The 21,090-nt window shown below is 45.7% G+C and overlaps 2 protein-coding genes across 9 annotated transcripts in view; one reads left to right on the forward strand and one right to left on the reverse strand.

Annotated features, from left to right (window-relative positions):
• Positions 1 to 2,824: 2,824 nt before the first annotated feature.
• P2RX4 (purinergic receptor P2X 4) lies at positions 2,825 to 16,091 on the forward strand. Of its 3 annotated transcripts, none has more exons than XM_073312580.1 (12): positions 2,828 to 3,095; positions 6,065 to 6,212; positions 7,837 to 7,908; positions 8,061 to 8,133; positions 9,043 to 9,139; positions 10,133 to 10,213; positions 10,362 to 10,503; positions 11,540 to 11,676; positions 13,711 to 13,804; positions 13,910 to 13,975; positions 14,166 to 14,261; positions 15,024 to 15,178. In XM_073312580.1, the coding sequence occupies exons 1-12, from the start codon at positions 2,956 to 2,958 to the stop codon at positions 15,060 to 15,062; spliced, it is 1,185 nt and encodes a 394-aa protein (XP_073168681.1). In that variant the 5' UTR covers positions 2,828 to 2,955; the 3' UTR covers positions 15,063 to 15,178. The 3 variants fall into 3 exon arrangements, with proteins under 3 accessions (XP_073168683.1, XP_073168681.1, XP_073168682.1); XM_073312581.1 differs by lacking the exon at positions 15,024 to 15,178 and adding an exon at positions 15,185 to 16,091 and having other exon boundaries at positions 2,831 to 3,095; XM_073312582.1 differs by lacking the exon at positions 7,837 to 7,908 and having other exon boundaries at positions 2,825 to 3,095.
• Positions 16,092 to 17,209: 1,118 nt separating this feature from the next.
• The window catches only part of CAMKK2 (calcium/calmodulin dependent protein kinase kinase 2), a 46,794-nt gene continuing 42,913 nt past the window's right edge, over positions 17,210 to 21,090 (reverse strand). For 4 of the 6 annotated variants that reach the window (XM_073312287.1, XM_073312286.1, XM_073312284.1 and 1 more), the window contains one exon: positions 17,210 to 20,609. In XM_073312287.1, the coding sequence (XP_073168388.1) occupies positions 20,534 to 20,609 (76 nt within the window). In that variant the 3' untranslated portion in view covers positions 17,210 to 20,533. The remainder of the gene's footprint in view (positions 20,610 to 21,090) is intronic. The other 2 variants (XM_073312288.1, XM_073312285.1) reach the window with 1 other exon arrangement.

Raw genomic sequence — 21,090 nt, forward strand, 5'->3', positions numbered from 1 at the left:
CTTGGATGACAGATGCTTTAGAACTACAGAGTATTATTGTTTGCACGGGCTTGGTCCTGCAAATCGTTATTCATGTGAGTAGTCTGTAGTCACACAAGCAGTCCTAAGGTCCAGAGAACGGGCTTGCAGGACTGAGCCCCTTGAGGGTGTTTTTCATGGACAAAGTCATGCACAAACTGTGTAGCATTTCAGATTCTTTCAGCTTTGTGGTTGATCAAATCTGTTACCAGAAGAAACCAGCTCATTTTGGGTGATGTTAGTAACACAGGAAAAGCATTTTTAAGTGTACGGTTATTATGTAGATAGTGCCCCTTTAAGCATAAACTCAGGAATTGAAACGGACAACATTTTTACTGCCTTTCTACCTTATTTTCAGAAGCCTTGGATCAAATTCTGCCGTCATTTACTCTGGTGCTAATTCATGATGTCATCATGATGGTATCTGTGTAACTGAGAGCAGGCTTTAGCCTCATGTTTGCTCTGAGTTTATGTAGGGCCACATACCATCCAGGATGCTCAATTAGCTTCCCAGTGAGTTGCATAGCAGTATGGAGTCTCAGGGCAGTATCTATAGCCCCGAGACTGCAAATAAATGATGGATTAACCTGTGCATTGATTCCTATTTTTTCTTGTGCTTCTACTTTATCTCACTAGCTATTTTTGCAGCAATGCGGCAAGATGGATATTAATTAGTATATACTGGGCCACTTTCATCTCCGCATAATTGTAAATCTGCACAACTGCATAGTTTGTGGTTTTAATTTTGTACGTATTTTTAAAACTGGGGTCTGGAAAAATATTCCCGCTCTAGTTGCATTTCCAATGGTAGTATGTATTAATTGCACTGACATTCATGTGACAGCATCTCATTGTAGCTATGGATTGGGACTGTGTAATTTTTGTAATGTTGGCACTGCACTAATATATATTGGTTAGCACACTTTCTTTGCTTTTGGAAATACTGTACTGATGTTGGAACCTGGAGTGTTTTGTTTAGGACTCTCTTTTTAAGGACCTGTTAAATACCTTCTTATGCTCATTTTGCAAGCCTTCTTATCTTGCAGTGAGTTTTGACTGAATTTTTCCATTAATAAATACAAGTGTTTAATCAATCCATAGCAGAGTGGAAGACTCTCCTGTAGTGATTTTGCAGTAGCATATACATTAAATCGCCAGCCAATTCCCTTCCCCTCTAATGATTTGTTGGACTATTATGAAAATCATTATTATTGCTACCCATATTTCTAAAACCCCATTGCCATAGTATCTGGGCAGCCAAGTGTCAGCAGGCATGTGAGCTCTTTGTTGCTGTCCTTAGGAAATTGTGGCCATTTTTAAAGTTCATAGAAGATTAGGGTTGGAAGAGACCTCAGTCATCTAGTCATCATAGCTTGGTATCACACAGCAGTTCAATTGTTTGAAACATCTGATCAATTTTGTAAGAGAGAAAAAATACAGTAAAGGATTTGATCTAAGGGAAGAGATAATTGGTGAGCCTAAGACATCTAGGGACCAGTTCTGTCCTCACTGTAAATGGGAGCGGTATTGGGGCCTTGCTAGATGTATGTAACTATTGGGCCAGATTCTGCTCTCACTTTCCTCCCAGCAACCCTCTGACTTCAGTGTGCTGGCACAGGGTAACTGTAGGGAAACTCTGACCCGGGGGTGGGTGGGAGAGCGCGCGGTGGTGGTAGGGGATGTATACCAGAGGCCATTATGTCTTGGCTGTTTAAAACTCCATCAGCAGTAGTTGAAAACTGAAGACACGGCTCCATGAATCTTCTGGCCTGATTTTCTACAACCACCTCCTCCCCCACTTACTCTTTCAACCTTTGATACTGCCCTGGCCATCTGACCCTAGTGTGTAGTGGGGTCCCTTTTGCCTTCATTGTGAGCTTCCCTTTTGCATTTATTTCCATGCTTGTGGTTGCTAAACATCTCAGGGGCTTCTAGTTGAGTCTTTTCTTGGGGTAGGAGGTGGCCATAAATTACCTGCGCTAAAATACTGATAGTACGCCTAGCATCTGCCTGGCACAAGGGGAGGGCTAGTCCTGATTGAGATCTTTGAGTTAAATAATAATAATTAGAAATTAAGGTCGTAGCCACCATGTTGTCCAGGGTAGGCTCTATGGATTACGGAACGATGATATCAGTCATCCCACAAGTGAAACCCAATTCAACTGAAAAGGAAATGATTTTTGTTCAGACGGATGAGAACTCTTTGTTTTTGTTTGTTAATACAGCTACTTAACTCAAATGCTTGGGATTAAAGTTGTCTGTGTTAAATCAGCGTTGCCACGTTTCGTCATTTTGACCTGAGTCTCACTGTATTCCGTGTTTATCTTAACGTCCCAGCTGCTGGCATCCGAGACCGCCTGGAAAGATCACTTTTCATCTTTTTGAAAAGTGCGTTTCTAGCCTTTGTGCTTGTCGAGAAAAGCTTGAAAACACGTAGTGCCCCCTAAAGGCTCCCAAGCCAGGTGGCAAATTAAGAGGACCCCAAAATTTATTATTTTTTTAAAAAAATCTTATGATTTTTGAACATGCGGTTGGCAATCCATATCTCCCCCTCCCGTCATTTAAAGGGCTGTGGACAGCAGTGCCGAGACAATTTGTATTGGGGGGCCATTGAACCAAACCATAAACCCTGTCTATCATGGGGAAACCGCTTCCAGCCAGGGGGGGCAGCAGCAGCCCCCCTGCCCCGGAGAGCCCCGGGCTAAACGCCCAACCACCAGAGCAGGATCCTGCCGCAGGGCAGCCGGGAACCCGTGGCGGGGTCAGCCCCGGGCCCAGAAACGCCCGCCGGGGGTGGGGCTGGCCCGTGGCGGAGCCGCTCCAATCCCTGTCAATCCGGGGCCGGCGGGCGGAGCGGGGCAGTTCCCGAGCCAGGGCTCCGCGGGCGGCGCTGGCCGCGGCGTGTGCAGCAGCTGCCCCGTGCGCCCAGCCGGAGCCATGGCCTCCGGGGCGTGCTGCGGGGTGCTCCGCGGCTTCCTCTTCGAGTACGACACCCCCCGCATCGTGCTGATCAAGAGCCGCAAAGTGGGGCTGGTGAACCGGGCGGTGCAGCTGGCCATCCTGGCCTACGTGATCGGGTGAGCGGGGCCGGCGGGTCCCCCTGCAGAGCCCCTGCCCCGGGGCTGGCACGAGGAGCAGCCCCCGGTGCCATCCGCTCCCCACTTTCCAGGGATTTTCACTTTCACTTGTGATGACGCCGTTGGGAAAACAGGAAACCGCCCCCCCTCACCCCCATCCCAGCTGTGTTTTGCAAAGGGGGGGATTCCGGGAGAGAGATTTCCCCCCCCCGCCTGTTGGGGGGCTGCTGACTTGGGCAGGAGGAGGGGGTGGTGCGCAGTGTTCTGGGTCCCCCTGGCCAGCGGTCAAGCAGTGGCTAGAGGCAGTGGGGCATGGGACAGGTGAGGTTGATACATAGTTGTGTAGCTACGTTTCTATCTTCCTGTCTTCCACGCCTTTGCACTGGTAGCTGCCTGGGGCAGGGGGCAAGCTTGGCCTCTGCTTGTAACAGCTGCTGATCAGGGTCTCTGGGCGGTAGTGTAATAACACAGTAGCACCCCAGCACTGCCTCCAAAATATTTGGACTCAATGCTTTGGGTGCCAGGATGCCCAGCTGTCATCTCTCCTTTTTCTTACAAAAACTTGGAAGTCATTTCTTACCTTGCTTCTTCCTGTCTGGTTTCTCACTGTGCTCTTCTACTCTGAGATTTTTTGGCTTGTTATCAGCTCTTGATTTACCACAGCTCAGTGGTTTTCTCCACAGTCATCTTCCCTGAAGTCCTTTCCCATCTGCCCACTACATGTAAAGTAGAAGGAAACTTGGCCAATCTGGTTCCTTTTTCAGCTGAACAAATCTCCAAAAATAGAATGGAGAACCTAAGGCAATTAACTTATGGGCCTGATCCAGTCCCATTAAAGCAAATGGAAATACTCCCCTTGACTGTACTGGGAGTTCAATTGGACCCTAAGCTTGTTTGGCTATTGCTAGTGTTTCTGACTTCTGAGATAAGGTAGTTCCTCTTCATGGATCCGATGAAGTGAGCTGTAGCTCACGAAAGCTCATGCTCAGATAAATTGGTTAGTCTCTAAGGTGCCACAAGTCCTCCTTTTCTTTTTGCGAATACAGACTAACACGGCTGTTATTCTGAAACTCTTCATGGATAGTGTCACTTCTAGTGCCGGCTCTATTAATGGGGCTGTCCTTAGCTGTCAAGGCTCAGACAGCCAGGGAAGCCATCAGGCCTTTGAAAGGATCTTAAACTGGATTTCCCTAAATAAGTGGCTCAGCCCCATAAGACTGCTTCCAAGTGACAGAGCAGAAACTCTCTAGAGAGAATGGCCTTGTGGCTGTTCTACATTGTGGGATTTCTGAAGTGTTGTGAATGGAATGCCCCAGGCTCCTCTCAGGGGCTTGAATTTTCAATACGTGACTCATAGGCTAAACTGTTGTGCCTTGTACAAGGACGGAAGCATATCGGGCTGAGGGATAGTCGTCTGCCTTTTACAGTTTGAGAGTCTTGGGAATTGGTACTAGAGGCTGGACCAGGACATCACTATACAGGATGATCTTGTGTGTTTGTCTTCAGTGTGGCTTGTTATATGGCTTTTTCTAGCCGAGAACTTCTTGGTCACTTCCTCCTCTCACATGTTTGAGACACTTCCTGTCCCCGAACTAGTCTTCATACTAATCAGTAACAGTATTGCCAACCTCCAGTGCTCAAAAATCATGGGTGAATTCCCACAGATCATAAGATTGGTTTGGAAATAGCGAAGTTTTTAAAACAACAAAATGTGGGCTCTTCATTTGGTTTCTGGGTTTTTGTGTTTTTTTTTAGCTCTTAGAGTTTATGGTTTCAAACTTTTCTCTATAACGATAAGGGCTAGACTTTTTTCTAAAATTCTGAGATTCTCAGGTAATCACACAAGTCCAGAAGCTGGGGTTTTAAGAAACACCAAATATCCTGTGGCTCATGACAAAAGTTGGCAACATTAAAGTTCTCAAAAACAGCAAGAGAGATCAAATATCCTGTTACTGTGATATACTAAGGTAATGTCAATATTACTTTAAATGGTCTCCCTTAAGGAAAATCAATGGGCCTGACTTTTCCATTGCCTCGTGCATTCACTTACCCTGTGAGAGCATCCATGCGTGTGTGAGTGATCTCCACCCAGTTACACCGGTGGTAGAACTCTCAGTTGGTAGCAGTCCCTTTTTATACCACCTTTCATGGTTGGAAACGCAGCAAGGCCCAATACAGGGAGAATAGGCCCCTACATTGTTGAATGGAGCTGATGGACTGGTCAAACCAGGTAGTGACATCTGTAGATGGGAATGTGGTGGCGGAGCTATAAAAGGTAAATGCAAGCTGTTCACTGTGGCTCTCCTAAAATAGATGATCCTGTCAGATGACGAAAGGGACAAAGGGACCTTTGTGTATTGTCAGCCTGATTCTGCTCCCACCCTTACTGGTGAAAGCAAGAGTAACCCACTGATGTCATGATACCAGTGTTAGTAAGAGCTGAATTGGGGATGGGGCTTGTGTAGATACAAAATCCCACAAGTGTCTGCTGTTCTCTGCTTCAGTCTTTGCAGCTCTAGTGTAGCTGATTCTCATTTGATGTTGAGTGTATCTGTCATTTCCACCTCAAATAATGCCTGGTGTCTGCCAGATCACCCTTCCCATTTCAGATCCTAGCCCTAAAACTTACCTGTGCAAACTTCCAGTGCAAACCCGATGCTGAAGGATCCAGTAATTATATAATACCCCACAAAGCAGATGACCGGGGGGGAGGGGAATTAGTGTTTACAGTGTCTTCCAGGTGTTTGAGAAGTATTAATGAAGGCTATCCTCCCATGCAAAGTGGGTCCCAGTTAGCCCCATTTTACAGATGGGAATGGGAGGGAAATGAGTCAGATCTTAAGAGACTCTCCCAAAGTCACCTAAGGAGCTAGAAATAGAACCCAGGCCTCCAAGCTCCCAGTCACACTGCTGGGATCTCTAAAGGTGTCTCAGTGCGGAAGCCATGATGAACTTTCCTTCTTTTGCAGCTGGGTCTTTGTGTGGGAAAAGGGCTACCAGGAAACAGACTCTGTGGTCAGTTCTGTTACCGCCAAAGTGAAGGGAATAACCATGACGAACACGTCGGAGTTGGGACTCCGGGTCTGGGACGTGGCTGATTATGTTATTCCACCTCAGGTATGGGGTTTTTCTGGCACAGTTTAATAGGGCTTTGCCAGCCAACAGAAGCCTCTCAGACAGGTGTTCCTCAACTCTGGAACGCCTATTCTGTGTGGCTGCAGGAAGACTACTGGGCTGAAAAAGGCATCTGGCTATTAGCCTGGTTTCCAGAGGCACTAAACATCTGCAACTCCCACTGACTTCATCAGGGTTTAGGAGTGCTCAGCATTATTGTGTCTGGAACATGAAGCTTGTCTGTTTGTATGGTGGTAGGGAGGGGAATACCACAGCCTCTAGATAAAGCTGCAGTAATGACCCAGGTATTGTCTCTCCTACTTCTGTATTGCTTTGTTTGTTTAAAAGCCAATAGACCAAAGTCAAACACTGTATTCTCTCGGTCCTAACGATTCTCAAATAACCTGATCTGGAACTAAACAAGAACTGTTGGAAGTTACTGATTGGCAGAGGAGAGCCTGGTGCCATTTTGATACTTGTATGTCCTGAGTGGGCAGTACTTGGCCTTCAACCCTCACTGGACACCTACAGCCTGCCAGCCTTTGAATGACTCTGTCCACAGCAAACCTGGTGGAGAAGTGCCAGAGTCTTCTTAGTGGGAACTTGCCAATTAAGGAATTAAGACTAGTTTGCTGGGGCATGAACAAGGAAAAGAATCTGAGCCCTTTGGGCTTGTGCCCTAAAGAAATACAGGTGGGAAGATCAATACCTGCAGGTGGAAAAGTACAAAAGCACTAAGTCTGGAAAAGTCTCCACGCTGAGATTAAAAACACAAGATCTAATCATGCCAGCTAATCCATGCAGTTGGGTGCTTTCTGTCTGCCCCAGGACCCATTGAAGTCAATGGTGCTCCATTCAGGAGCATTGTGCCTGTGGGGATCAGCTTGCAGGACTGGGATCTCACTTGGCAGTGGCCAGCGGTCCTCTTTGCACACTCGTGTGAAAATCCCAGCGTGTTGTAGCAGTAGCTGCCTCTGGCTTTGTCACAGATCTACTTACTAATGCTAACTTCCCTCGAGGTGTTCAGCCTGGTGCCAGACTAATATCTAGGGCAGTGGTTCTCAACCTATTTACCATTGCTGGCTGCTTATGCAGCTCTCTCTGTGTTTTGTGGGCCGCATCCACATAATATATATGCTACCTGTATGGCTCTGAGGATGTCACAAGGGCCGCAGCTGTGTACTGAATGGGCTGCAAGCGGCCTATGGGCCACAGGTTGAGAAGCACAGGTCTAGGGTGACATGTCATCTCCTTGTTTTATTACACCTGATTTGAGCTGTTGCTTCAACTGCTGGGAGCTTTGTCTGTGCCCCACTAGAGCTGCCCCATTGGAGAGTTATGGAGGGGTCCTTTAATTTTCATAGTGTGGATTCAGTGAACCTCTGGACAGAGTACCGTAGAAAGGGTTATACTCCTTCAGGACTGCTCTGTCCTAAGGAAGGGGGATTCCTCGAGTGACGCCCGAGAGACCCTAGTCCAGTAGCAGTGTGTCTGCTCTCTCCAAACATTAGCTTTCTATGGCGCCACCTGAGAACCTGTTACTGCAGATCAGGTGAGGCTCTAGCTTTCCAGAGCGTCGCTGCTTAGAACTAACCCATACATCTCATTGATTGTCTTGCCTATTCAGGGGGAGAATATGTTGTTCATCATGACAAACCTGATAATCACACTGAATCAGACACAAGGCTATTGTCCTGAGGTAGGTATGGTAACTGGCCGTCTCCTTTATACTTTATCTCCGGGAGAGTCTAATCCTTAACTGGGAGGAGTAACTCCCATCTCGTGGCAGGGAGGGAAGGGGGTGCGTGGCAAGTCATCTTTGTGGCTTATGGTGACAATTCTTCCCTTTAGCTTCCAGATAAGACAACTGTGTGTAATTCCAGTGAGGACTGTTCTGCAGGATACATAGGCACCCACAGCAATGGTACGAAACCAATGTACACTGTATTGGGACGCCTAAGAGGTTCTGTTGCCGCTAGTACAGGAGGGGAAGCGGTGATTAGTCCGGTTACCTTGGCTTTTACTCTGGAAGCAAAGTGTAACACGGCCTTAGAAGAGGGGCATCACGAAAGGGAGCACAAAGGGTTAAACATTCTAGTACCACACGAAAATAGAAACGTTACTGATCTGACCTCCATGTAGTTTATCGGCAGCTGTAAACCTCTGCTGTCCTAGTCATTTCCCTCTGGTCAAGTTAGATTTCCTCATGCACAGCCTTTCCTTTCAGAAGTCAGCAGCCACTTACTGGGTTAACAAGGCGCCATTTAAATGGAGGGAGGTTCTAATGCTTCATGTCCCATTTAAACAGTAAAATACCCTGGAATTTTCTTCTAGCCCTTCAATTGCAGTGTATCAGACTGATGTTCTAAAATGACACCATAACTAGTCAGATGCTTGCCGTTATGGGCTGGGATGGAGACATGGCTGGTGGTTTGGGGTTGGCTCTTTCGCGATTTTGGCAGAGTTTCTCAAGGACAGTATTGAGGTTTCCAGGTTAGACATACCATAGGAACAAGCTGTTGCCAGATTCTCACCGAGTGGCAAAGAAGCCAGTTTTCTTGCTGACCCTCGTTTGAGGCCGCCCACTGCTAAGGTTAACTTTGCTGCGGTGGGCGGTAGCCCTCCCCTAACAGGCAGGTTTACACTAGTGCTACCTCTAACTAGCGTAGTTATCAGGGAATTCTGTTGCTGAACTTTCCCCGTGATGTGGGGATCAACCAAGCAGCCTGTTAACCGTCATCACCCTGTCAGGCGCTATGTGTCAGAGCCTGTGTGAATGTTGCCATGCTGCTCTCGATGCCCCGGTATTAACTCTGTTCCCATGTCCTTCCAGGAGTCCAGACTGGGAAGTGTAGGAAATACTCCACCTCTGTCAAAACCTGTGAGATCTATGCGTGGTGTCCTGTGGAGAATGACACACGTTTACCTAAGTGAGTGCTTCTGTTGCCACAGGCTATTTACCACTGCTGGGCGGGCTGGCGGCCCGTGCGGTCCTGAACCGGAGGGGTGGTCTCTGGGCGGTGGCTCTTACTGTGTGGTCCAGTCGAGGAAGTTTGAAAACCACGGCTGAAGGAGGCTTTGGTGCACGTGTAGCAATGGCAGTAAGCAGGAATGGGGGAGGGCTGAGAGCAGTCACTGCCTACTGAAAAGAACTGTCAAATAAGCCTTGCGGCATCTCAGAACTGCATGGCACAGGGTGTCACCTGCCGGCACAGTGGGATGCCTCCTCAAGTTGGATGACTAACATGGAAAGCAATGGCTGACACTAACTTCCAGCTGGGTGGCAATGCAAGCCAGAGGTGAGAGTCCCGGCTGGCATCTGAGAGCGTGCACCAAAGAGAATAGCGTAGCATGGGAAGCAGTGGGACCATTGTAGCTGTCCTGAGTACAAACCCACTGATACCTCGGAGGTACATATTTGGGGGCTGCTAGCACACGCTACTGTGGCTACTCTACAGTTCTAGCGTGCTGGGTCGATGAGAGCTAGCACAAGTACGTCCGCTCCCGTGGGGAGTCACGCTCCTAGCTCCTAAGTGTGGACATAGCCTTAGTTGTGTCCTGGCCACTTCCCACTTTTAGATTGCAGGAACTGTCCGGTGCACTCTACCAGAACGTAAATCTAATACTCATACATCCTCCTATGGAGACTAAGGAGGCTAATTCAGGGCTGCTAGAAAAGTAAACCAGGAGTTAAACCCCTGACACCTATAATCCCCTATTTCACACTCCCTCCCTCTGTCTAGCTTTATAACATGCACGCTGCTATAGGAGCTTTGGGCAAGTGCCTCAACTCCTCGGTCTCGGTTTACCCGCCAGTAAGGTGGGTGTAATTTACCTGCCTTACAAGGGTGTTGGATAACTGGCTTCACAAAACGCTCTGAGATGCAAAGGTGAATGTTTTTAATCTTCCAATTGTTTCATAGGCCGGCTTTCCTAAAGGATGCTGAGAACTTCACCATTTTGGTGAAGAACAATATCTGGTATCCCAAGTTCAACTTCACCAGGTAAGTATCCCATAGAGGTGCTAGTGTGATCGCTTGGGCTAGTACTCCTCTGCTGAACAGGGTGTTGAGCTGCTGCCTGGGTGGAGGAGGATGTGCAGGTGCAAAGGGCTTCTGTAACACGTCCCTTGTCTCTTCCGTGCCACTTCAGGCGAAACATTCTGCCCTCTATCAGTACCACTTACCTCAAGACCTGCATTTACCACCCTAAAACGGATCCCTTCTGCCCAATCTTCCGAGTCCGCCAAATAGTTGAAGCTGCAGGGCAGAATTTTCAAGAGATGGCTGTTGAGGTATGTGGAAATTCTATCCTCACTTAGGCCAGATTCACATTATAAACTTGCATGGGTATGTCACTCTGTTATCCACCCCCTTGAGTGACGCAGTTATACCGACCTGACCCCCGGGGGCGACAGCGCTCTGTCGACAGCAGGGCTTCTCCCCCTGCCATAGCTACACCCCTCAGAGGTGGATTAACTATGCCAGCGGGAGAAGCTCTCCTGTCAGGGGAGTAGCGTCTTCACTGAAGGGCTACAGGGCACAGCTGCAGCGTTTGAAGTGTAGACCTGCCCTTTCGTGTTTGTTCAATGAAAGGATGCAGCAAAGGAACAGGAGCCATTGTTACACAGCCTCTTCAACTGCCTCAGAACATAAAACTTGCTTATCTGCTGGCAGCCATCTAATCCGTAGCAAAACGGCTGCTGGCTGGAAGGCTTTTTTTTCCAGGGCCATAGGGAATATTTTAACTTTACTGTAGAGTAAATATTTAACTTCCCTTCTGTTTGTCTTGCGTGGCACTCATGAAAATGCTTATGCAGTATTATGAACAAGGTCTCATTCAGCGTAGGTGAAGTAAAGCTGGTAAACAATTCAGCTGGCCTGTGGGACTGTGCACCACTTACAGTGGAAAGGGTTTGTGTGCCTGAGGACGAGTTCTAAAGTCTTGCGTTTTCAGTGAAAGACACCATGTAGAAGTAGTTTTTGGTTGGTTGGTTTTAATAAACTGGATCCTGGTTTCTCTTGCTGATGACTTTTATAAGCTGGAAGGTAGCTGCTTATCCTAGGGGTAGGAAGTTGGGGACACGCAATTCAGGGGTGATGTGCAAGTTTCACATGGGCAAATGTGTGAGCTTAAGTCTCCTGGGGTAACTGCAGTGGGATAAGAAGCAAATCTTGTTGTGTACCTAGAAATCAGATATGCTCTTCCCTAAACTAGTGTGTGCTGGTCAACGTGAAGAAATCCCTTTGACAGGTTGGCCAGCAATTTTAAGCTACCCCCACTGATACATTCTCTCTGTGTGCGCCTTTTTGTTTGTTTGCGCTGTGCAGGGTGGAGTAATGGGAGTGCAGATCAACTGGAACTGTGACCTTGACAAACCTGCTTATTACTGTGTGCCAAAATACACCTTCCGTCGCCTTGACAACAAGGATGCCAACCACAGGGTCTCACCTGGATATAATTTCAGGTACACGGTTGAGTAACGGAGTCTGTGGTGTCGTCATGGCTCACTCCACGTTATTAGTACAACTACGTGGGTTCTTGGGAATCAGGTTGTGATGCTTATTCTACCCCAGTTAACGTCATGATCTAGCTACCAAAAACCAATTTGTCTTATGGCCACCCAAGAGTCCCCCTTACCGTGGACCAGATCCTCAGCTGCTCTAACTCAGTGTAGCAATGCTGAGGTCAGTGGAGATATGGTGACTTAAATGGCTGGGTCAGAGCCTCAGCTTAACATGCCCTGAATCATGTCTATAGCAGTGCAGCCTATGAAAATCTGGGCAGCCATCCCATCATGTTTCATGGGAGGTTAGAGTGCCCAGACGATCTGCACGTGGGGCAATGAACTCTGGCGTCCCCTATTTAGAGTTTGGGTGAAGGGAGAACTAGCCCACCGGACTGTGTAGGTACAGCTAGATGATGTTGTTTCACTCTGGTTACAAGATGACAACTAAGGCTAGGTCTACACTAGGAGCACTTAGCCAATATAGCTAAACCACTATACCGGCAAAGCACTCATGGTGTGGATACAACTGGGAGAGCTCATGATTTTAAAAACAAACAAACTGTGGCTTGTTTCAGCTGCATCTCCCCTCCCTCTGTCCATTTTGCCAGTAGAGCTGCATCTACACCAGGGATGTTTAGCGGTACAGCTATAGCAGTGAGATATCACCCCTAGACCTAGCTGGAGGGCCAGCTTAAACCACTGGCAAGAGTGATGTCTGGCTGCCTGCCGTGGTTACAGCACTAACTATAATGTGTGTTGGCTCAAGTTGTGTCCACTGTGTCACTAAGGTGACACAACACTCCAGCTAGCGTAGAGGGCATATCTGGTAGAACCTGAAAATTTGTGAATCTTAAATTCTGGCATAAGGTCGACTGCCTAAAGACTATGATGTGACGGCCCGAAGGCTAGTGAAGGCTAAGATTTTTATGCAGAGCTTCTCATGTAAACAGAAGACAGAGTGGTTCATCCAAAGTTTGTCACAGGAGGCTGCTTTGCTGTGGAAAGGTGATAGGATAAGTATGAACAAACACTAAGAAGCCTGCAGGCCTCTACATCCAGCAAACCCCAAAGGCTGTCAAGACCGATTACGCTAGCCTATTTGATTAGAACAGGCTGGTCCAACTATGCAGAGTGTAAACTGCTTCTAGACTTGGCCATTGACACTTACCATTGTACGTGCTTATTATGGAGAAAATGTGTAGCCAAGTAGCAGTCATTCTTCTTCTCTTCCATCCTTTCTTCTCTTTCCACTTGAAGCAGCAAATCACATGGCACAGTAAGTCTGATCTCCCTCTTTCTCCCCTATTTAATGTCTGCATGCAAATAGTATTGCATGAACTGAGAAAATGACTTCTGTGGGTGTAACCTTGTAGCTCCAAGTACTGTCGTGAAGCAAGTCCCATTCAAGTTTGAGTATTCTCTGTTCCCTTCGGCAAATCACATACCTGCAAAAATCCTCTGTCCCTCCCACATCAGACTGTATGTAGCTTGGTGGATCCTTTGAGTGGCTCTGCTATAAACTAAAACCCTCTTGATACTTTCATTCCCACTTTGTCCTGTTGGAAACTAAATTACTCATCTGAAATGGTCTGACTGCAGCAAGAGGTATCCAAGGTTGGTTATAAAGAGCCGCAGCCACCAAAAGAAATCCAGGAAAGTGACTAGTGGGAACTTAGTTTTTACTGTCTTGCTTAACTTCACCATCTCACATGGATTTCCCCTCTTCCACTCCTCCCCTGCCTGTGCTTTAGAACTCTTCTAATTCAGCCACTAACTGCTTCTGTCTAAGGCTCTCTCTCGACTTCTCCTAGATGAATATTGCATGATGTGTGTAATTGTGAACCGCGCATTTTCTGTACTTGTAATAATACAAGCGCATCTGTTCATGGGCCAGTATGAGTAAAATAATGGCAACTGTGGGATCAGGGGTGGAAGAGAAAGCAACCCCTACTTTTTTTTTTTTTTTAAGCCTCTAAAACACTTGTTCTTCAGGTTTGCAAAATACTACAAGGATGCAAGTGGCACTGACTCGCGGACACTAATTAAGGCTTACGGCATCCGGTTTGATATCATGGTGTTCGGAAAGGTAGCTCTTTGTTTCTTGAATCTCATGGCTGACTCCTTCATTAGCTTCTAAATGTTTTCAGAGTCTGCAAAAATGCTTATGACTGTCACTTTGTGTCTCTGTTAGGCAGGAAAATTTGATATAATTCCTACAATGATTAACATTGGCTCTGGACTAGCACTGTTTGGAGTGGTAAGTTACACTGTCTTCCCACTGAATGCATCCGATGAAGTGAGCTGTAGCTCATGAAAGCTTATGCTCAAAATAAATTTGTTTGTCTCTAAAGTGCCACACGTCCTCCTTTTATTGAGAGAGACTTTTAAACTAATATCTGTTTGCCTTGAAGTAAGAACAGTTACAAGAGCTCTTTGATCTCAACTAGGCAACAGTCCTGTGTGACATCGTGGTTCTGTACTTCATGAAGAAGAGATATTACTACAGAGAGAAGAAATACAAATACGTAGAAGATTATGAACTGGTAAGCAGCATGGCTGTGTTGTGGTGAGAGTCTTAGTTGCAGCCAAGTTTACCTCCCTCTCCCCACCCCAAAGTTGTGGCTTGTCCATGGATACGTGGAAATGATTATCTGCAGCCAGATGACCACTAAGTTAACTCTATCCAGATACCAAATGCAGAGCCTCATAGATGAGGGGGTGGAGAAGGACAAGGCCTCTCAAAGTCTCCAATTTTATTTGTTGGTGGAACGTAAGCCCCTAGGAACCAGTGTCTGTCCTCCATGAAACAGGCTCTTGTTCCTGCTGCAGGGGTGGGAGAAATTTTAACCTGCTCTCGCTGTATTTCAGTCCTGACTGTAACCCCAGGCACCTGCCTCTTGTGAGCAGAAGATGTTGGGGTAAAGACTAATGCTCATCTTCCCCAAACCTTTCCATGGGTGACCTAAGTGTGAGCCTGCCCTGAAAACTGACTTTAAAAAAGCTATTCCTGTTTATCTGAACCTCACAGGTCAAAGTGTCTGTTTGCAACTGACATTAGCTTCCTACCTACCAGCACCACAAACAATGCTGGGATCTAGATGTGGGGCTGGGCTGTTCCTAGAATCTCTATTCTCCAAGAGTACGTCTGCTCTCTGCTGCCGTGTTGTCTTCAACAGGGCTTCACACAAGCTGCTCAGGGCAGGATTTTTGCCCTGCAGCTTAAATTTGGTTGGAAATGCTTATGCATCAGCTGGACTCACCTGTCAAAAGCCCCAAATTATTTATCCTTTATCTAATACACACAGGGAGCAGATTTCTTGTGGGAAGATTCCTTTTTTGGCTGACCAGATCAAGGCAGGATTCCAGTGCTGGTCTCCAGAAGTGAGATGCTAGTGTACTACCCTAACCTAGGGTCTGCCCCTTTTGCCCTCACTGTAAGTGTAATGGCTGTCTACCTTCTGTCAAGGGAGCCAGTGAGACCTATGGAACACAATCATGACCATGGTGGTGCTGCAGCGAATGTTGTTCTGCTTCACGGAAAGACAGTAAGACGAGGCTGCAGCCTTCCCTTCCTGGAACAGGGTTAATCGAGCTGCATTCTCCCTGTGGAAAGAGAAACTTCCCTCATTACTTTACGGCTGACAAACATTGACCACATAAGAGTGCATTCTTGTTCCGTGTCACTGACAAACGAAGGAAAGTTCTGAAGTTGTTACTAGTTGGTTGAATTCTGGCCTCAGTAAACAAACGTACAGAACAGGACTTGTATGCCAGACTTTCATGGAAAGTGTCTCAACAGCTGAGTAAGTTTCCCCTTCCCCCTTACTTCTCGAGACTAACTTCTTATATCCCCATATCCTCTAGAAAGCCCCCTGGAGGGGCCAGTCACCCAGAGCTACCTCTTTGCTAGGGGCATAGGCAGTTGGGCCAGGATGAGAGGGTTGAGATGAGTGACATTACGTGGGGGAAGGGTAGCTGCCTTCCCTTGAGGTTACTTGTTGGGGGGAGAGCCAGGCCCCTCTTTGCTGTGGTGAACCTGGTCGCTAGTCTTCCCCTCAGGCCTGGAGAGCATCTAGCTACAGCGTGATGGCAATAAAATGCATTTCCTTCCTGTGAGGGCAAGTCAACAGGTTACCCCTCGTCTATCTGAGCTTCAGGAGCCTAGAGTAGGAGAATGAAGCTCTCTCTGGGTCTCCTGCATTTGAGTAAGTGGCTGATGCATTTATAAAGAGGCTTCTTCTTTTCTGGTCCTCTTAAAATTCAGTGTTTGTAAGGAAGGAAAAGGATGACAATGCTGACAGCACTTTGGAATATTGGCATCTCCACTCATTGTGAACACACAAATTATACTGAATAAACTTTCTTCTAAGTGATTTGGTATGAGGAGAATCCATTCTGTTGTGAACTAAAAGGTAAGCGAGGTCCCTTTTCTTTGAAATGCTGTAGCTGGTGAGGCCAGGGCATTCGCACCAGCTAGTGCCACTGTTGGAAAAGCCCTTTTCCTGGCTTGGTGCTAGGGCAGAGCTGTACACAGCCTAGAGGAGGAAGCAGACTCTGACCTCTCCAGCTGTGAACTGAAGGGGGTGGGGGAGGGGAGTTATATAACTCACCCTTCCACAGCAGGATTTGTACTTTGTCCTATTAGTAGCTATGATTTATCCAGTGGAAAGATGTAAGGACTAGTGTCATTGCATCCTCGTCCATGCCCCAGGAGCTGCAGCCTACCCCTGTTCTCCTTCCCTGCCACACTCCTAAACGTCAACACTTAACAGCATAGCCACTGTACATAGCTTAAAGTGGCCTGTCTTAGATGTCAGGAGAACAGGTTTGGGGGGGTTGAAAATCAGGCTTTCACAGGAAACCAGCTGTATTTAAGTACAGCAGGTAGCCCCTCCTAAACCTCATCTGAAAGTCACTACATTCTTCCATTGACATGGTTAGAACTACATCTGAAGAAACAGGGCCACCTTGCAGACAGGGCCAAGCTCTGTTATTGGGCTTTTTGCAGCATGCTGTCCTCAGCAGGCTGAATACTGCAAGAAAGGGAAGTAGTAGACTGAATATTTTTCCAGCAGTGGAAAAGTTTTCCCAAAAGAAGTGTCAGAAGCTGCCCTCCATTAGCACACAATCAACCAAAACAGGAACAATCTGGCTTGGGGAGGGCTGCTCTAATTTCGTCCACTTAAGTTGCACACTCAAGCCGAAGCCCAGTCCACCCTGAAGATCTTTCCCTAGCCTCCCATGCAACTACGCCGAGACAGTTGCATCCAACAAATGGCAGTTGGTCTGCAGTAATACTCCCCGCACGGCTAACACAGTCATCATGGTCTCTTCCCCTTGCCCCTATTAAGAACTCTCCATCTCATGTAGCAGAATGAATGATTAAGATCTCGACCGTGCTAGCAGGTTCCTGCTGTTTCACCATTTCTCTAATGCAGGATAAAGTTCTGTGGGTCAAGCAGAATAAAAGTTCTCCAATCAACGAGCTCACGGGGGTTGACGGTTGCAGGCTATTTATTTCAATTTGTACAGAGAAGTGTGAACATCTGTGGAAAAACACCTACATTTCTTTTATTAGTTAATATAATTTAAGTGATAAATACATAGTATTTAAACTTTATACACTTGATGAAGTAAAATGCATAGTAAGGAGGGATAGGAGTAAAACAAGCCGTAGGCATTAAACAACAGTATAAAAGTCAGCAATATCACAGGACTTTGCAACACCCGATTCCTTATCCAGTAGATAATCGGAAACCACCAACCGAGAGCAGCTTTACTACTGCAATTTCAGAGCCACATGGCTCCTCAGTCAGCAACAATTTATGGCCAGTGTTGGGTTCTTTTTTTGTTTTTAAAAGGAGTTTCAAGGGGAAAACTAGCCACAGCCCAGTTCGAAGGCACAGGTAAAAGGCTTACTTCACTACAAAAAAAGGTAGCTTGACTAGTAAAGGACAGTAGGTACAAAACTGAACAGGTTTGTATATATAGTTTCTCTAATGGCTCATGCATTTAGATAACAGATCTTCTGCACACTTTGTACACTTTATATTTTGACAAGGAAGCCCACATAAAACGAAGAGCTTAATTCAGAGAAGTATATTGGGCAGAGAGGTCAGGCTGGAGACTGTTACTCAGACATGGAGCTGGGTGTAGCAGGAAAATAAATTCCTTGGAGTTTGCTTGAGGAAGCTCTTAGGTTTTGGATGCTTAAGAGTCAAAGGTCAATGTCCATAAACTGTTCTACAGCTAATCTCCAGTGCCTAGATACTATGCGGATAGGTACCGAAGACCTGCGCTTGTTTTAGAAGTTGCATTGCACCTCTCAGGCCCCTGATCGCTCCTGTTTTGTAAATTAAGCTTTAATGATATCAAATGGCATGTACCAAATCATTAATGTAAATGGAAAAATTCCACACTATATCTCCATGCCGCTCACAGACCTTAAACAAAAACACAATACGCAAACTACTCAGCAAGAACAATGAAAGAATTTTCTTTTAAGCATTTAGATGCATTTTTTGCAAAACAACAAACCCATTTACAAGCGCAGGAAACCAACTGGCAACTCTTTATCAGATCTGTATTTCCACAAAGGAAATAAAATTGGGGAAAAGAGGAAGGAGAAATTTTGAAGCTTGAGTTTACTTTGGTATTCCTCTTGGTATTAAGAAGCAAAGACACAGAGCAATCAATAGCAGTTCACAGCTTCAAATTAAGCAATAGGAAGAACTGAGTGTCCTTTTCTCTGCTGCGGATTCATTGTTTCTGCTCCTAAAACATTTACTGAAGTTGTGGTTCTTATATGAAACATGTCATCAGCTTTGGAAAGAAGATGACTGTACCATTCCAGTACCAATTTGGGAATATAGGGAATCTTGGATTATTGGGACCCAGAAGGCTTTGCCAACTATACAGGCTATTATGCGAAAGGGAACTTGCTAATTACCAAATTAACTTCCTAACTCTTAAATAAAGGTCTGTCATTTCTAGGGTGATGGGATTTGCTGTACCAGGTCAGAACGTAGCACCAACATATCCTGCCTCTTGCAGTGTCCACTAACTGATGCTTCAGAGGAAGGCAAGAACACAACCACCTCATAATGGCTCTGGCCCAATAAGCCAGCTGTAGGGTAGAGGTTGGGGAAATCAAAATAATACTTGACACTTCTATAGTGCCTTCCATGCAGGATAAAGAATTCAGCCTCATAAGCCCCTTACATGGTAGGGAAGTTTCATTCTCCTAGTTGCACAGGCAGATTAAGTGACTTGCCCAAGGTCCCACACCAAGTCAGTGGGAGGGCTGAGAAAAGAATCAGCTCTCCCACCTTTCAGTGCCATGCTTTATCCACAGGACTATCCCACCTATTTTGACCCTTCCCAATCACAAGGAGAATCTCATCCCCACTCATCTACATTCATGATTACCTCAGTTATTCTGCTCAAGATACTAACAGAGCATGCATTATCTGAAAATCTAATGTAGAAGCCAGAATCCCACCACTTGCTGTTTAGATTCTAACAGCACCGCAAAATCATTCCGAAGCAATCTCAGGGATGATGAACATGCTCTTAGTACGGAGTAATCCCTAAACTAGATGTGCATTTAAATTACTGTAGTCTGCTAACTAGCCTCTGATCCACAGGGATTTACAAACTATTGGCTACTAGTTTGCAGAAATATCTAGCCCCAAAATCCAAATTAAGAGTTTGAAAAAAAAAATGCTTCTTTGAAAAGTTACCAGCTAATCTAAATATTTCAATAAGATCTTAAATCCTAAATGAGCCCTAAGTCTATTTAGATACTTACAAATAGCATAAATTGTTTTTTTAAATTGTATCAAACCATGTAATGTACATGGAAGTGAAGGATTTTACCCTGAATTTAACATGTAACTATATATTTACCGAGCTCAAGTAAAAGATTTAGAAACATTAGTGCTTCTTTTGCCATTCAAAATAGGAGTTCAGCTTCCCCCAGCAATACAGGATTTAACTCCTAACACAAAACGCCCATTGCTGTAAGAGTTCAGACCAAACTTCAAGCCCTTAGATACATTTTCCATCTGTACCCTGAATACTTGGCCCAGCTAGTGCACATCTATCCATGCTAATGTCAAGATTTTAGGAAAAGTGGTGTCTTCAAAACACAGTAATTAACATTAGTTTATGAACTACCTGAAGATGCTATTTATTCAAACGGTTCAAACTTTGCTCAAAAAGACAGGCATTGTTGAAAAAGGTGATGTGGTGGTTTTTACTTCGCTTCCGTGCAATTAAAATGTGTCAATTAGAAAAAACAATAAAAAATAGATGCAACAACATTTCCGGTAGGTTGTGAGCTCTCAAAGTACATCATTCTGGTTTTTACAGCTGTGTATGAAGCTTCACACGCCTGCCTACCTCCCTTGTACAATACCTTGTGGCATCAGTCTCTCTGAAATATTTGGCATGAAAACCACTTAAAAGCCATTTCCAACTGCATCTTTCTTTGTTTGCTTTTTGCAAACCACCACCACTGCCCCTCACATCATCTCACCTTCTGATCTCTGCCAACATGTTTCCAGCAATAAATCAAGCAGTCCATTTATGTATTTAGCAATCAGAGATGTTCAATATTTAGGACAAGTGCGGTAATCTGGTTTCTTACAACATGCTGCTATGTAAGCGTTGCATGCAGCGTATAATGCTGTACTAGGGCCATGTCATGCTGTGTGTATTTGGCTTAGGCTCTGTGACATCTCTTCTCCCCAGATGCATGTTGTAGAAAAGGAGCCATAGACCAAGTTGCCCGTCATAACCATAATGTTGGATTTCATGAAAGAACTTCATCTCCTCCCACATTTGGCAGGTCATTGCACTTCAGGTTATCTTCGCTGCCTTGCTTCCTGCTTTAAAATGAAATACAACACATTAGTGCCCTTAAAAAGGAAACATTTTATATGAGGGTGGGTGGGGAACCCTGTATATGCTTTCAACATATCATACAGTAAACAATTTCCACATCACCAGCCACAACATCATGGTTTATTTTTGTAAGCACAAGAAACCTAAATAGGTAAAGACAGCGCAGACTGGGTAAGAATGAGCATTCTAATAGCCATAACAATATCCCAAACCACTTGAAAGCAGCAGTACTAGCTATCAAAGATTAAACCATACCACACATGGAAGCAGTCTCACATGAAAGACTGCAGAAGAGTGGAGGCTGGGGGGAGATTAAAGAAATATGGGAAGATTCTGGGCCACATAAAATCAAATGGTATAACGCATATATGGTAATAGAGAAAACAGATCACCTCCTTACCCCCTCTGTCTAGCCCTCAGACACTTAGTTCACTTCACATGATTGTTTTAACCCGTGTTTGGGGG

Source organism: Lepidochelys kempii, chromosome 15 (assembly GCF_965140265.1).
Source record: "Lepidochelys kempii isolate rLepKem1 chromosome 15, rLepKem1.hap2, whole genome shotgun sequence".
Lineage (NCBI taxonomy): Eukaryota > Metazoa > Chordata > Testudines > Cheloniidae > Lepidochelys > Lepidochelys kempii.

Excerpts from the sequence above, each read along its gene's own strand:
- P2RX4 (XM_073312580.1), top strand. The coding sequence starts at position 2,956 with ATGGCCTCCGGGGCGTGCTGCGGGGTGCTCCGCGGCTTCCTCTTCGAG. Across the intron at positions 7,909-8,060 it reads CACAAGGCTATTGTCCTGAG|CTTCCAGATAAGACAACTGT; the intron begins GTAGGTATGGTA and ends TCTTCCCTTTAG. Across the intron at positions 10,214-10,361 it reads CCCAAGTTCAACTTCACCAG|GCGAAACATTCTGCCCTCTA; the intron begins GTAAGTATCCCA and ends GTGCCACTTCAG.